Consider the following 17614-nt stretch of genomic DNA (forward strand, 5'->3'; position numbering starts at 1 on the left):
ATTAGTTTAAGAGTTGCTGTGCAGTGTTGTGATTTCAAATAAGTAAACCAGATTTATTTTGAAAGAATTTAGCATAGATCAAAATCTCATGATATAAGATGGTGTGAAAAAGATTTATCAAGGGGAGTAACACTGAAAAGTTTGTAAGGGCATATATCACCGATATAACAGTTAAATTAACTTTTTAAAAATTTGAGTACCATGGCTTATGGTTGTGGTGAGGACATCAAATAGCAATTATTTGCTGCCACTGACTGGAAATCATCTCATTTATTATGTGTTTGTTGGATTATGGATTTGACTATATGTAACAGAGATCCCAAATAACAGATACTTGACAAGATAGAGATTGGTTTCCATGTCATGTAATGGTCTGTACTAGCATGGCAACTTTGCTTTATGAGGTCATTGGGCTTCAGGCTTTTTCTGTCTTGTTCCTTCACCATCCTTGGGTTTGTCTGTCAGTGCATGGTCCGAGATGGCTGATTACCAAAATCCCAGTCAGCCATCAGGAAGGGAGAAAAGGAAAGGCCGTGCTGTAACACATATTTTCTGTCCATACCACATTGGCCAGAACTTAGTTATTTGACCACACCTAACTATGAGGGGACTGGGGAATGTGGTCTTTATCCAGTAGTTGTTTTGCCCAGCTAAAAATTCTATTATGTAAGACAAAAGAAGAGATGATGGCGGCACTTGTCTTTAACCCCTTGGCACACAAATTGCTTATGCTTGGCTTTTTTTTCTTTTATACTTGGCTTTTATAATGATGTTTCCTCATCTTTCATGTTCTTTTAAAACATAATTACATTCTGAAAAAAATCTTCATTCTGAAAATAACTATTACAAAATCACATTTCAAATGGGATAGGGAATAAGGAAATTGTATTTTAAATTCATAATGACAGTATTTGTAATGCAAGAATTTTAATACATTTTTTAAAAATTCCAAGTCTATAGCTATAGCACTTAAACATAATTGAACACCAGCATTTGATTATTTCTAGCATTTATTGTGGAATAATGGCTTTTCTTGTGACTACCACCACTGTCATGAGGAACGTTTATCCTGCTTAATATTTACATTTCATATATTGACAGCATTCAGAGTTTATTTTTTGTAATACTCTATTCATACGTGAGGTGGTATCTTGTTTGAGGGGCAAGTGTGGACAAAGAATGGTGTACTTGGTTTTTTGTTGTTATTGAGGGTATGTAGCAGTTGTGGTGTTTTTTTCCCTTTAATTCCTAATTTTGATTGTGATTAGTACATTGAGTGAAGTACAGGAAATATCTGTTCAAACTCTGAAGTATTATTCCTCGCATTGTTGTCTTTGCTATTTTAAGAAGGAATTTGTTATTGTTTTTTTTTTCCCCCTTCAAGTGAAACTACAGGAAAGAAGTAGATTTTTTGGTAATGATATTGGAGATTTAAATATCTCTGGGGGAACAATAGACACACACACACACACAGACACACACACACACACACACAGACACACAGACACACACACAGACACACACACACACACACACAGACACTCTCCATACTTTATCAGCCAAACCAAAAGTTACAGCTCCTAAACATTGGTGGATAGGTGTTTTATAAAATGACAAGTTGTGTATAAGAATCCTTAAGCAGTTCATCATATTTCTTTCTTTCACTCTACTTTTTTACCTGCTAAGGATATCAGCTCTTAGACTACTGAAATGCTATTGCAGCTTTCTACTGCAAATTATGTAGCTGCAAAATCATTTTTATTCTTTTTGCTTGTTTCTCTACCCTTGTTCAGAAAGCCTCTATTCCTGAGGATTATTAACATCAAGCATGAATTCTTTTGCTGAGGTTGCATTGAGGGGTGTGGGTTGTTTTTATTTAATCTTTAAAAATAGTGACCACCGGTTAGTTATTTTAAATTTCACCATGGTAAAAGAGGAACCAGCGGTAACATCTGGCTGTCTTTTGTGAATGTTTGATCAAGGGTGGACCTTGTTGGATTTAGGAACTCCCTTTTCCTCGCCACTGCCTGTGATGGTTTTCTTCATTTCCTCTTCCTCCCTCTGCCTCTTTTCCCTAGTAATACATCCCTTCGGTCACTCTTCCAACAGACCTGTCCCCTGCCCCCCCAGCTTCCACCACCACGTCCCCCAAAGCTTCTCCCTGCACCAGTAACAGTCCTTTCATTGACAGGCTCTGCTCTTCCCCCAGGCCATTATGAGGCCCAAGAAAATTTCAATTTTTAGTGTTTCTTCTCAAACATAAACTAATCTTCGGTCTTCTCTATTCTTTATCACATTTACATGATTTTTGTCTTTAATAGTTTTTTTGTTGTTTGTTTTGTTTTTAATGGGTCCAAAGTGAGAAAAGAAAAGCAAGTATGGGAAGTAGGAAAGGAGAACTGTCCTAGCGGGGAGCCTTTATATACCCTCCAGATTTCCCTTCCCTGATTCCTTTCAGCTCTCTCCGTTTGGAATCCTGTCATTTCTTCCTGAGGGTAATGTGTTCTGCCACCCCAAGATGGATCCTGAGTGTATTTCTCCCAGAAGCTTTAAAAAAGTTATAGAAGTTAGGTTGATAGTACTGCAGATCATTTATTCAACAAATAATTGGTTATTGATCAATAAATACTTGCTAGCCTGGATCCCATCATCCATCCTTCCTTTCATTCTCCTTTCCTCTTAAACCCCAGCTCTAAGGAGCCATCTGGCAGGGACTGCTGGGGAAAATCACAAAACTGGAAATTGGTGCCACTAAAAGTTCTGTTCTGTCTCCCTGAGCCCTCAGCAGTGCCTGGCACACTCTCCATTTCTTTAGTTAACTCCCTCTGCCATTAAAGCCTCAGATGCCATTGAGGCCTTACTCTGTGCCAGGAACTAAGAACTTTGCTTGTATTATCTTTTTAATCCTCATAACAACACATTAGGTTCTATTGTTTTTGTTTTACGGTTGAGGTAGTTGAAGCTTAGAGACGTTAACTAGCTTTTTCAGACACAGTTGGCTAACAACCAACCGGCAGAGCCCAGACTGTTGCCTCTATCGGCTTCGGAGCGTGTGCTTCCCATTCCTCTAGTGGCAACTCAGCGTCTTTACTAAAATCCTTTCTTCCAGCTCTCTGGTCCTTCTCAACAAAGAGCCTTAGAAAGGCAGCTTTCAGCAGTGGTTAAAGAGCTTGGACTGTGGAGCAAGACCATCTGGTTTGAAGCTGGCTCTCCCAGTGTGTGTCCTTGTGCAGGTCACAATCTCCCTGTGCCTCACTTTGTCACCTGAAAACTGGGACCGAAAACTTGCTTCCTTTCTTAGAGAAAGATACTAAAGTCCTGTAATACTTCCTGTCTTTCATGCATCTTTACAAACACAGAAAATGATAATATTTGTTCAGTACAACCGGATGAAAAAGGCTGTTTGCCTACTTGAGGTGGCTGCCCCAGGGTTTCCAGCTCCTGTAAGCTCTGCCTGGCTGACCGAAGGGCTGAGGATAAACATTTCCACACCCATAAAGCACTCACAGATGGAGGACACATACTACATTCCTAGCATAGGTTGAGAAGCCGTGGAGCTAACCCATGAGGGAGCCCATGCCCCCAGCTCTGGATCTTATTTCTTCTAATCTTTTCAGGAATGTTCATCTTTGTCAGGTACCTTGTTCCTTTGCTATATTTGATCATGTTCCTCCCCTGCTTCAAGGCCTTCAATGGCTTTCTCTCTTACTTGGAGTAAAATCCTAAATCCTTCAAATAGTGTCCAGCACCCTGCAGGATCTGGGCTCCCACTGCCTCCAGAGCCTCATCTCATCCCGCCTGCTGCATGGAACTGGCTTTCAGCTGTGCTCCCTCCCACCCAGACCCGCCCCACTCACGGTCTTCACAGGGGATATGTGAAGCATACCACTGTGGGTCCACAGCTCCCTGCCCCCAGCTCCTGTTCCATTTTCAAAATATTCAGACATCTCTGTTTTTCTTAGGTCTCAGCTTAAATGTCACTTCCTCAGAGCAGCCTTCCCCAGCTGCCCAGACAAGGCCAGGACCGGGTCTTGAACCTGCCCACAGTCGTACTAAGCACTGTGCCTGCAGCAGCCTCTGTCGGAGGTCTCTCAGTCCCCTGGACGTGACCTCTTTATAAGCCCTTAGCCCACTTGTAATTCACTCAGTAATTATATGATTGCTTTTGGATGTTTCTCTGTGCTGGAAGAGACTAGACTGTAAACTTCATGACCATGATTCAGTTTCAGGACCGTGTCTGTTCTCTTCTGTCTCATACCTCTAAAGTAGTGCTTTGGCAGGTAAGAAGATCTTAGTATTTGTTGGTTGAGTCAGTGTTTCAACCTCTTTCTAATAGCTCTTTCTCTGTAACATAAATTTGTCCTTCTTTAAGAAAAAGAAAGACTAACTCCCCTTGACTTTGTAGCCTCCTGTGGAGACTGTCCCATATCTCGTTCACTTTATAACAAAACATATTGAAAGAAAGAATCTATTATTCTCACTTCACCTCTTATCCATTTTTCAGTATAAATATTTTTGTCTTCTTCCTTCACTGTTCCTTTAAAACTGTTCTTATCTGGGCCCCTGTTGATCTAGCTGTCAAATCCTGCAGGTGTTTTTCAGTCCTTACTTTCCATCTGTGATGGTACATTATTCGTTGTCATCTTCTCTCTTTTCCTCTCCTTCCTCTTCCTCTCCTCTCTTCCTCCATTCCCCCCCCCCTCCCCGTTCTCTCCTGTGTCCCTGCTGTGCCCCAGTATCATCTAGTTTTCCTCTGCTCATTCTTTACATGTTAGTTTTCTCCCAGATTCCTTTCCTGGCTGCCATCTCTTCTCACACTGCATTCCTTCTGATGATATCATTCACACCCAAGCCTTCACTTACCACCTCCTACGCTGATGCTGAACATCTGTATGTCTGTCCTAGAGCTCAACTATCTCATTGCCTACTGGATATCTTCCTTTGGTCCTGACTTGCCACACATAATAATGCCAGGCAAGTGGCATTCAGCAAACGATCAGAAGCAGCCTTAGATGTAGAGCTCATTGGATCCTCATTCCTACAGATGAGGAAAGGGAGGTCCAGAGAAGTACAGTGGCTTGCCCAGGACCCAGAGAGCTGGTTTGGAGCAACTAGGGAAGAAAACCCGTCTCCCAACACCTGGAATCTGAGATGATAAATCTGTGCCATACACATAAAGATAATCTGTTTTCTGTCCCACTGGAAAAGCCCTTGCCACTGACACAGACGAGTTGTTCATTTTGTGATCCACATACTCTAGCAGTGGCAGTGTTCTCCCTACTTACACTTTTCCCTGTGTACCTTTGGTTTCCGGTATGAATTGGCTACCAACAAAATTCTTCATCTGTTTATAAATTTTCACTTTATTTCTGCACTTGCAAGATGACATACTTAGATTTTGAGCAGTTGTTAATTTGAAAATTAACATTGAAAAGGAATGCCTAAGCACATGACCTGTTTACTTCAGATTCAGTGATTGGTGTAGATGTTATTACTTATGCTTAGTTTTTAAAAATTATTCTGATGGATACCAGAAGAAAGGCAGAGTAATATATCTAGCTGTTCTCAAAAGGAACAGTTTCCTGACTTTTCTGAGGAAACATAAAGATAACAGTCAGGTAGAGAAGTTATAAAAATATTACCTTTTTTTACTCCCTTACTTTTTCTGGGATTTTTTTTTTTCCCTCGGCATTTGCAGCCCTAAATTGTCACAACACCCATAGTTAGAGGCATGGAATCCTGTTTTGTGCATAGTGGCACTATTTCATTTACATAAATTTACATATATTCATTTTAACTAATCTCTGCTCATTTCTGGTTTAGATATTTGTACCTCCTCTTTGATGTCAGTTTTCCTTCTTTTAGACTACTAGCACCCAAAGTAACTAATTTTGTTCGCTCTTATTGCTAAAGATCTAGTACCCTGATGTGTCTTTAGAGACATGAAATGCAGTCTCTCCTCTTTGTTGTTGTTGTTAAAGAAAACCTAATCCCGAATTTTCTAGGTAGCCCTTTTGAGGCTAAAGCTATTGTTGGGACTTACGGGTGGGGCTGGGGCTGGAGTGGTGTCAACTAAAACTAGTTAAATGTGTGTTGTGTGCCAGGGACTTTTGCATTTATTCTCTCATTTAAGACTCATCTTAAGCACTCAAGGTAGGACTTATTCCAGTTTCACCTATTATGAAACTGAGGCCGACGTGTTCAGTAACTTGTCATGGAGCCAGTAAATTGGCAGACTCAGGGTCCAAACCCAGACCTGCCTCATGCTAGAACCCATGCTTTTCCTACCGACCGAACCATCTCAGGGATTCTTCCTGCTCTCTTTCGACATCCAGGTCATTTGTATAGCAAATTTCTTATTTGCAGACATAGTTTTTCTAATGGACAAATGAACATACCTTTTGCATTAGATGGATTAATTGAGCCAGCTGCCTGCTGATGTAGTCAGGCTGAGAGTTCAATTTCTCAGTGTGTTTCAAGCATTTTACTCTGTTGCTTTTTATTTGTTTGAACTTGCTTGATGCCTTAGGTGAAATACCATCTGTAAGAAGTCATATATATTTGACCTAGAAAACAGAACTGTGCAGCCAAAACAATTCTGTGATTTGAGTTTTGGAAGAAGGCATCCTGGGCTTATTCTCAAGTTCTTGACGTGGAAAACGTCTAGTTATTGTCCTAAACGAGGTGAGAGGACATCTACTGAGAGTGGAAATTTGAATGGCCTGAAGTTAATTTCCTTGAAAATCTTTTGTAAGATTAGCAAGTTTGAGTTAAAAGAAGACTATAGCTTTTATAAGCTGCCAGTTGAACTTTTAGAACCTCTGATTTTTGTTTTCAAAAGAAAAATTAGATTAAAATAAAAATTCTTAACTTCTTTGAACAGATTGAAGTATTTTAACAGAGATTTATTTCTGGCTAAACTCTGAAAATATTGTAGCTTTTGCTCTTTCAACATAGGTTTAATTCTATACCTATGTGTAGAAAGAAACTACAAGGAGTTTTAAAAAATAATTCAAGGTTTTTTATTCCTTAGAATCCTGTTGGCCACTTTTAGTTCAGATATGGCAAGAAAAATAGGGAAAGACAAAGGTCAAAACGCCCTGTAAGCTGGTTTAAGGGGTAAGGCCATTGTTCTGTGTGACTGTGAACTTCTCCCACTCCTCCTGCAGCTGAAGTGGTTAGGACTCTGTGTAAATAAAAACAGTGCTTTTAGAAAAAAAATTCATATTTGTTGTGAGTCTTTATCACCTCTAGAAGGAGGATATTTGGAGGATGGGTGGCTGATGTATGTAATTCATTGAATAGAATTGTTTTAAGGAGAACATGATTAAAATTTAATAATAAAAATTGTTCTTGGTCTTCTAGCCAGCATCTCCTGGATAGGATCCAAATCCTCTGCCTTTTTAAGTTTTTCTGAGATCTACCTCATTCACATTCTCAGCTATATTTTTGACTCTTTGTATGTGTCTCTTTATATTTCTGATGTATAAATGGCCATAACCCCAGTCCTAGCTCCCCATCTCCAGCCATAACCAACATGTACCACCTTCCTGGTTTAAGATTTACCTGTCGAGGACAGGAGTTATTAGATACAGGTACAGATTGGAAGATGATAACTCTAGAAGTTTTTCTTCTTATTTCTCATTTCTTTCCCTCCTAATTACTCCTTAACAAAAAAGAAAGGCCGCATTCTCTGTTAGCTGAATATTTAGTAATGAAGTATAATGACTTTTTGCTGATTGTTTTTTAACTGCAGTTGGACCCAGTTTCCACAGTTGGCTGGCTCATTTAAAAGATAATTAAAGAGACAATTCATGCAGGGTCCTGCTTGGGGGGTGGGGGTGGATTTTTAATGCCTTCTGGAAAGTCATCTATATTTTGGAGTGAGTCAGAAAAATTGTTTATCTCATGTTGTTCATTTTATGAACAATAGATTAGTTTTATACTTTTATTGCATCTGATTTGGGGGCCACCTACAAATAAACAATGGACAAAGAACAGTAAGAAAAGGCCGGAGACCCAGATTCTAGTCTCGCTGTGTGTCTTTAAGCAAGCCGTTTATCTTTTCACATCTCAGTTTCTTGTCCTGTAGTAGAGAGGATGTCTTTTCTGTTTATTGAAGGGGATTTTTAGGCAAATCAGATGAATTGATACCCGAATATTTTGGGAAGTTGGAATGCTGGTTGTGTCATATAGAGGCATTTAATTAAGGAAGAAGTAAAATTGTTGACCCATGAGATAAATAATCAGCCTTGAACTTCAGGTATCTGGAGCACCCATGTTGAGGCACAATGGTGGAGTCCCCCCGGTCAGCAGGGCCTGGAGGAGCAGCAGTAGGGACAGCGTCTGTTCTTCAGAGATTGAATTCACAGCTTTTATAGCCTTCTGTTGCTCCAGGTCTGCTATTCTCTTCCACAGCTGTGGGTTTGAGAACAGTCCTGACCATCATCCTTCAGGACCCAACCCAAGAGCAACTTCTGTGACAGCTTCCCAGTCTTTTGGAGGCCAAATTTGGAGCTTCTTTCTGAAAAATGAATATAGGGTAGTATTTAGGAGGAGGGGTCCTGGAGTCAGGACTGCCTGTGTTCAGATCCTAAGCATGACTGACAAGTAGCTTAAACTTACTGTCGCTCAGTAGCCTCACTTATAAAATGGGACTGATAATAATATTACCTTATAAGGGATGTTGTGAGGCTCTTGGAACAGAGACTGTTAAATATAGTAAGCCCTCGATGAGCTGTTATTTACTTATTTATTTTTGGAGTATTGTAATTATTTTTTATTACCATTATTTTTTTTATTCCCTTAGAATTTTGTACATGATCTCTAGTGTAGCACTTGTCGCTTTTATTGTAGTTATTTGTTCAGATTGGGAACTTCTTAAAGACATAGATACTGTTTCATTAACACTCTGCATGTCATTCATTCATTGCTCAAAAATGTTTTTGTGACATCCCAAAGTCCCTCAAACCGTTGCCACCCCTGACTGAATAGGTATGACTTTAAGGCAGGGCTGCAGTGGCACATGCCTTTTTATTTCCATTGGAGCAGAAAGAGTTTATGGCTGGAACTGTAATCCTTGCTCCCTGTCCATCAAGATTATCCATACATACCACTTGGTGACCCTCCAAAATTTCCTAAGCCTGTGTTTAGGTAGCACCTAATTGCTCAGGGTGCCGTACAAGGTCATCTCTGAAAATTACTTAGTGTTGCCCTACTTCTCTCTGGGAGGTAAAATCCTAAAGGAACCCTCAAACATGGCTGTATCCACACACAGCCAGTCAGCAGCAGAGGAAAATGAGTAAACCGCTGAGTGACTGCATCATTAGGAGTTTATATGTCCTATTTCTGATATTAGAATGCAAGGCCAAACCCCGGCCACAATGTCACCTGCTCTGTAAAGCTTTCCTTTCTCTACCCAGGCAGAGCTCATGGTGCTTCCTCTGGGTCCCGTACTGTTACTTGCTGTGCCTCTCTCCCACAGCACTCAAGTTATGGAGTCATGTTGTTTACCTTCCTCTTCTCTCTTTGCGACGTAGCTGCCCACCCCAATCCCCACCTGGCCAGTAGGGTAGGCCTCAGTAGGCTTTCACTAAAAGTTTGTTGATATTGGTACTTTCTAGAGCCCAGACCCCATTCCAAATAGTCTTAATCACCATAAAAACTTAGCAAGACAGCTATTTCTGTTACCCATTTTACAGACATGGAAACCGAGACTTATCAAGAGGTTAAGTAAAACTTGTCTAGAGTCAGCGAGCCAGGAAGTGGCAAGGCTGTGCTCCAGATGTAGTTCTTTCTAGCACAGACTCTTTAAGTGCTAGCCACAGCATCATGCCACCTCATCAGTGTAAATAGACATTCAAACGGCCGACCAGTTTGTAGGACTAGTCCTCCTCTCACTGCTGACCTCTAAGGCTTGTGTTGGCTAGCAGGCTCACACACACCTCTTCCCAGCCCCCTCTTCACTCTGCTTAAAGATGATTCCTGGCTGCCTGTGCCAAGCTGCTTTCATTGACCCTGGGTAGGCGAGGAGGGAAATTGGGAACATACTTCCTTTAGGTTCCGCCTCACACATGGATCTTTCTGTTCGTCTGGTTTTGGCTATTCAGTATTGTGGCAGTGCCTAGCAACTGGACAGTCTAAGTCATGTGGATCCCTGTATCTTCTTACAGGCTGGGTGCCTCCACACGCCTGGAGGCTGCAGACCCCCGGAAGTGGCTGCTCTCCTAAATGCTTATGTGGGCGGTGGAGAAATACGTTACCCTAGTGGGAGGGGAAGGCTAATCCTTTCTTTATTTGTGTAGTTCTCAAAAAACTTGAACAACAGGTTTAACTTAGATCTGTGCCATTTTAATGCAAATTTTATACAGGTATAGTTATGGCACTCCTTTTTGTTTTATTTTTTTATTTTTTTTTTTAAAGATTTTATTTATTTATTTGAGAGAGACTGAGAGATAGAGAGCACGAGAGGGAAGAGGGTCAGAGGGAGAAGCAGACTCCCTGCTGAGCAGGGAGCCCGATGTGGGACTCGATCCCGGGACTCCAGGATCATGACCTGAGCTGAAGGCAGTCGCTTAACCAACTGAGCCACCCAGGCGCCCACTCCTTTTTGTTTTATATGCCAGATGGCAAAAAATTTGTTCTAAGAATGCCTGTGGTGTGCCTGAGCGTCTGTGAGCCCCCTTTCTGCTCTCTCTTGAGGCTGTGTCCCCACTGAGACAACATTCTTCCCCTCTTCTCTTGTCCCCTCACATTAAGTCAGAACTGCCCAGCACACTGCAGACATGATTCTGTATCAGGCAATCCAAACTTGCCTGATTTTTAAAAGACTCATTGGGAGGCACTGGTTAGAAATACAGGAGCTGGGCTTAATCCAGACTTAGTGAATCAGAATCTTCACGCTAGGGGCTGGGAATTTTTTTTTTTTAAGATTTATTTATTTATTTATTTTTAAAAAACATGTTAGAGATTTTTTTTTTTTTAAAGATTTTATTTATTTGACAGAGAGAGGCACAGCGAGAGAGGGAACACAAGCAGGGGGAGTGGGAGAGGGAGAAGCAGGCTCCCCGCGGAGCAGGGAGCCCAATGAGGGGTCAATCCCAGGACCCTGGGATCATGACCTGAGCCGAAGGCAGATGCTTAACAACTGAGCCACCCAGGCGCCCCTATCTGTTTCTTTTAGAGAGAGAGTTCGGGGAAGAGGAAGAGGGAGAGAGAGAATCCTAAAACAGACTCACTGCTGAGCGGGGAGCCCAACACAGGGCTCCATCTCGGGACCCAGAGATCATGACCTAAACCAAAACCAAGAGTCAGCCACTTAACTGATTGAGCCACCCAGGTGCCCCAGGAATTTGTATTTTTACAAGTTCCTCAGGTGATTCTCAAAAATTGGGTGTTTGGGAAATGTTGCTTTAGTGCAGCAAACACTGGTTAACTAGCGGTGGTGAGGATGATAAGAGCACAGACTGTCGGTGGACAGTGACTGAGATATGGAATAACAAATTCAGTTAGGCGGGCTGACTGAATTCCTTCGGTCTGGTCTTGCCCTCTCGCTAAGGGATACATCGATATCTGGTGCAGTTCCTATAGCTTTTAATGCCCAGTGATCTTATGGACTATATTCCTCCCTTCAGGCAGGCCAGGTTCAGCTTTTCTGGTCACCTTTGAAGTCTAGCTCTCCAATTTCAGTAAACTTGGTTCACTAAATTTCTTTCCCTGGGCCTTTCAGCTCTTGCTAAAGTAAAGCCCCCTCTTTCTCCCATTTCCAGTTTTCCACCCAAGTATACATGTCTCTGATTTGTTCTCTCACTGCCTCCACCTTACAAATTCATTCTGTCACTCATTCAACAAGTGTCTATTGTGCCAGGCTGTGGGCGGGCTACAGAGGTGAACGCAACACAATCCCTGCCCTCAAGTGCACAGTCTAGTAGGGACACAGATGTGTAAACAAATAATTAAAGTACCAGTGATGTGTCACATGCTGTTATAGCGTGTGCAGAGGTGAAGGGGTACTGAGAAGTCACGAAGAGGGGTGGCAGGTGTCACAGAGGAGGTGACTTTTGAGCATGGTCTTAGAAAAGGGGAGGGCATTTTAAAGGCTCATCAGCAGAGTCCTCACATTCTCATTGCAGTTCATCTTCTAGGTCTCCTTAATGGCTTTGCTCATTTATGGATCTAATGGAGCTGATTGTCGTGGCTGAATTGGACTCCATTGATTGACTTTTTTCAAAACCTGAGATGGTTAGTTGATTAACTTCCAAGATACTAGGTCTACCAGTTTGTCCCACGATCAGTTGCTGACAGTAAATAATTGAGACTCTAAACCCTGAAGAAAGCTTAAAAAGGCCTTTCATTCTAAAAGATGTGTTCTGAGGCTGCAGAAGTGGTCTTTGTGCCCTTCGGGGAGTGGGATGTATGTGTACAGTAGAAATAGGGAAGCTTGTGAGTGGGAAATGGGACAGGAGAATGCTCCATTGTTTCTTTTGCAATAAAAGACTTGATTTCCTCCTTTTAAGAGGGGTTTCCTTGGTAGGCTCCCACATCTCGGTTAGTTGTATGTAATGTTGGAGATTACCTAAACTCTTCAGTTTGCTAATTTGACAAGATTTGGTTTCTTTTTCCAAAAAATGGACTGCAGGTTTCTCTTATTTCACTAGAGAAGCAAAGATGAAGGGCCATTGTGATTCAGTTTGTGCGGTCTAGTAAGTAGTTGTGATTGTAGTTTTAAATTATTTATTGTTTCTTGAAATAATGGATGTTTGTTGTAGAAAAATGAGAAAATACAGACAAGCAAAAAGGAAAAGAAGCTAAAACGAATCCATAACCTTGCAAGCCATAGCTAACCACTGTTAATATTTTGATGTGTAAAACTCCAAATTTTCTCTATGCATACGTGTGTGTATAAAAACAGTTATTCCAAAAATTGAATATACTATGTAAACTGTTTAGTATTTTGCCTTTTTCCCGATTATATATATATATATATATATATATAAATAAAATCTGTGTACACATACACACACACAGTGACCATCTTATTATTTACAAATACATATCTATAGAACCATTCATCCTTAATTGAAAGAAGTCTTTATTTTTGAGATTATGCAAATCATCCAGTCTTGTTTTCTTAAATCAAACTCTGTTAAAGTATATAAAACAAGTGAAAACCCTCATAATTCCATTTTTCAAAGGATAAACATTAATTTAATGTATATATATTATATTCCAGACTATTTTCTATAGATATGGAAATGTATCTATTTCTGTTTTTTACAAAATTAGATCCTGTTATACTTACTGTTCTGCAACTTGCATTTTACGCTTTGTATATTTTAGACATCTTCCTATGCCAAGACATTTGGAATATCAACCTATTATTATGTAGACCAGGGTTTCTTATCCTTAACACTTTGACATTTTGGACTGGATAATTCTTCACTGTATGACTGTCCTGTGCATTGCAGGATACTTAGCAGCATCGCTGGCTTCTGTCCCTTAGATGCCAGTAGTACCCCTTCTTCCAGTTGTGACAGAAATCTCTCCGGACATCGTCAGTTCTCCCGTTGGGAACATCATTCCCAGCTGAAAGCCACTGACATAGATGGTCTGTAATCTCTATCTCGACTCCTGCCAGTTTTTTTATTACAAAGAATAGGTCAGGCAATATCCTTATTTGATTTTTGTGCACCATTGTGAATATTATCATTGAATAAATTCCTAAAAATGCAGCTGCTGAATCAAAATTTTGCTAGAAATTGCCAAATTACTTCAAAGAGATTGTATCAGTTTATTTTTCAGCTATATCATGGTTCCAAAATTATCTCTCTCTCTTTTTTTTAATAGCCTTTATTTATTTATTTTAGATTTTTTTATTTATTTGACAGAGAGAGAGAGAGAGAGAGAGACAGTGAGAGAGGGAACACAAGCAGGGGGAGAGGGAGAGGGAGAAGCAGGCTTCCCGCGGAGCAGGGAGCCCGATGCGGGGCTCGATCCCAGGACCCTGGGATCATGACCTGAGCCGAGGGCAGACGCTTAACGACAGAGCCACCCAGGTGCCCCACAAAATTATCTCTGTTTCCTGAGTTCAAGATCCACATATCCAGCTGTTGGATGGACATGTCCTTTTGTGTGTCTCTTGGGCCTTTCCTAAACTCAACTTCTTCAACCCACCAAACTTGCACTTCTTACTGTATTTCTCTGTCACGGAATAGCACCGCCGTCTGCCAAAAACGTTCTCACCCATATCCATCCAATCACCAGATCCTGTCCAGTGTTTCTCCCAAATGTCTCTCTTAATCCGTTCACTTCTTCTTATCCCTTCTACCACTGTCTTTAATTTAGGCTACTACTAACTTGCCCAGATCACTGTGGTAGCACTGGGTAACAGGTAGTCTCTCTGGCCTCTACCCTTGGTTCCATTCTCCTCAGGAAGAGTGAACTAACTTGCTGAACTCCACAGTCTTCGAGTGTCACCTCCCTGCTTAAGCCCTCAGTGAGCTCTGCTACCTCCCCACTGTCTACTCCATCAGTCCCAGGCTGAGGCTAACAGCAACTGACAATCACCAGCCTTGGTTTCAAGTCTCTGTTGTAAATTTTAATATATAAATTACTTTTTATGCTAAATTTTGACTTTAAAGTTTTCTCTGAATTAAAAAAAAAATTCTTTTTTTAGAAAACAATGCTTTACCATATCAACTCACAATATATATTTATTCCCCCAGCTTTGAGTTACTCATTCTCCCTTGAATGAACTTTTGTTCTCCTGTGTTTCCTGTTCCTTTTCACCCTGCTCTCGACCCATTCATTTGCTACCTTTTCTTTAGTACCTAGTGTAGTTCTTGGCATTTCCACCACACATTTTTTTCCTCTGTTAATCAGTTTATTCTTATTGCATTTGTTGCATGTGTACTTTTTGTCCTTTGTGTATACTTTTGTTTAACCTTGTGAAAAAGACATCCAGGTACATAAATAATACAAACCAGTGAACCAAGGGGAGAGAATATGGGAATTACAGCCCTGGTTCAAGCATAGGTACTAGGATGCAGAAAAGCCTTTCAGGTATCCCATCCCAGTGCCTGAACCTCGACTTCTCCCCTGAACTAGACTTTTGATTTTACGTGGTTCCATATAGCAAAATAGTTGAGTACCTCCTGTGTCAGTTGCATTCATGTGGTCAAACTGAAACTTTGGAGAAATCATTTGTCCGCCAGCCTTGCAGCATTCCATTTTGGTCTATCCTAAATACCAGGGAAACGAGGGGTGCCTAGGAACTCGGGAATCTCTGACATGGTATGCAGCATATTGCTATGCTAGATTGGTGTGGAGACAAGCCCTACAATTTTCCTTAAGAAGTCAGCTCCAAGACTGTGGGAAATCACACATAGCAAAATCCTTGGCAAGGAGCTATACATTTTCCCCCCTACTCTCTATGTGGTAATTCTATAACACTCTGTAATTAATTTTATTTTTACAGTGAACAACCACAGAGTAAGAATAATGCATAACCTATTTCTGTTTCTTGCTATTTTAGGGGACATCACACAGAAGGGATACGAAAAGAAAAGGTCAAAACTCCTGTCTCCCTACATTCCGCAGACACAAGGTAGGCAATGAGAAGTGGTTTAAACTTTTTCAGTATTTTTACCCCAAAGAATGCTATCTTACAGAAGATCTGTCTTGTTGGTTCCTGTTTTTTCCCTCCCTTCCTCACCAGGGGAGAGAGAAAAACGGAAGGAAAGAAAGGAGGAAATGAATCTTAATTGAGCATCTGCTGTGTGCTAGGCACTTTTAAAATACCTAAGTCATCAAATCATTTACACAGAGCTTGGGTGGTAGCGTGTATGTGCATAGCTGATATGATTCAATGGCAGAAAATTCCAGGTCATGGAAAAACTGCATCTTATTTATGTCTGAACACAAACTGTGGTGGAGAGGAGCAAGGGCAGCAAAGATAAGTGAGAAGTATTACAAGGCAACTCAAGGATTGCAGTACCTGAGCATTTGGGGGTAAGAACCCTAATAAACTTTTCTATTGATCCCTTATTCCTTCTGCAAAGAGACTGGTGGGTTCTTTATATGTCAGAAAGTCCTGAGTCATTGTGTGCTTCGTTCCAGAGGGCTTGCTATAACCTTTGCCTGTGGGCAAGGCTGTCTGTCTCTAAGTCATCATATTTTTTTAAAGTTACTCAGATTTGAGGATTTCCTTTGATAGCCTATTTCTGCTTTAATCACTTTTACATAAGGAATTTTTATTTCTAATTTCTCCCTTGCAATCAAAGTCCCATTTCCTCAAGCCTGTTCTTTGTGGAGCTAATTGCTTTTATTTCTGGATTATAAATACCTTGAGGACTTTGTATTCCCCATAGTTCTAATATTAAGCCTTGCACAGGGTATATGGTCTGTAAATACTGAATGAATAATAGAATAAGAAAATGAATAATGGTGACATATCAGTATATTTCACTGAAGTCCTTGTTTTATTTCCTATATTATTCTTGGAAATTCCTCCCTACAAAAACTAGTAGGTCAGTGCAGTGACAGCCAATTTAAAATATCTTAATGAACAGACAGATGTCAAAAGGAATTGAGAAAAAAGAGGTAGAAATTGGGCCAGTGACAGCTAATGAAAAGCCAGCATTTGCTGAGCAAGCCATGACAGAGAAGATGGGTACTCTGGCTGCTTAAAAGTGGGTCTGGCCCATACCTCTGTAGGGTCAGAGATTTACTTTAGTGACTTTGTGCAAAAGCAGTCGGATCTCGGGGCGCCTTGGGTGGCTCAGTTGGTTAAGCGGCTGCCTTTGGCTCAGGTCATGATCCCCGGGTCTTGGGATCAAGCCCCACGTCTGGCTTCCTGCTCAGTAGAGAGCCTGCTTCTCCCTCTCTCCCTCCGCCTGCCACTCAGCCTACTTGTGCTTTATCTCTCTGTGTCAAATAAATAAATAAAATCTTAAAAAAAAAAAAAAAGGCAATTGGATCCCGAGACAATAACTCAGTAAGAAATAGGACCAAGAAATAGGACTCAATATAAAAAAGGACTATGATCTATTATCTGTAGCCAGGCTACGTAGAAGCCAAATCACGTTCCAAAAATCAGTTTATCAGGGCGCCTGGGTGGCTCAGTCAGGTTAAGCCTCTGTTGAGCAAGTTTTTTGAGCAAGTTTTCCATTTTGGTCTATCCTAAATACCAGGGAAACGAGGGGTGCCTAGGAACTCAGGAATCTCCTTCAGCTTCCTATTACCAAAACAGACTACCCGCTGTTTTACCCTACCTGAGCCTTTGGCTCAGGTCACAGTCCCTGGATCCTGGGATCGAGTCCCGCGTTGGGCTCCCTGCTCAGCGGGTAGTCTGTTTTTCCCTCTCCCTCTGTACCTCCTCCATACTCCTGCTCTTTCTCTCTGTCTGTCTCATATAAATAAATAAAATCTTTCTTTTCAAGATTTTATTTATTTGAGAAAGAGAGAGCATGAGAGAGGAGAGGGAGGGCAGAGGGAGAAGGAGAAGCAGGAGCCCGATGCGGGACTCCATCCCAGGACCCTGGGATCGTGACCTGAGCCGAAGGCAGGTGCTTAACCAACTGAGCCTCCCAGGCACCCAAATAAACAAAATCTTTAA

General features: G+C 41.1%; 1 protein-coding gene across 4 annotated transcripts in view; it reads left to right on the plus strand.

The window, feature by feature from the left end:
• Nucleotides 1-17614, plus strand: part of DIP2B (DIP2 acetate--CoA ligase B (putative)) — a 215231-nt gene that overhangs the window by 86259 nt on the left and 111358 nt on the right. For all 4 annotated transcript variants that reach the window (XM_028125652.2, XM_028125654.2, XM_028125653.2 and 1 more), the window contains exon 2: nt 15533-15604. In XM_028125652.2, coding sequence (XP_027981453.1) covers nt 15533-15604 — 72 coding nt within the window. The remainder of the gene's footprint in view (nt 1-15532; nt 15605-17614) is intronic.

The sequence above is a fragment of the Eumetopias jubatus genome, unplaced genomic scaffold, assembly GCF_037043125.1.
Source record: "Eumetopias jubatus isolate StellerSeaLion01/CBP00866 unplaced genomic scaffold, mEumJub1_p1.0 scaffold_8, whole genome shotgun sequence".
NCBI lineage: Eukaryota > Metazoa > Chordata > Mammalia > Carnivora > Otariidae > Eumetopias > Eumetopias jubatus.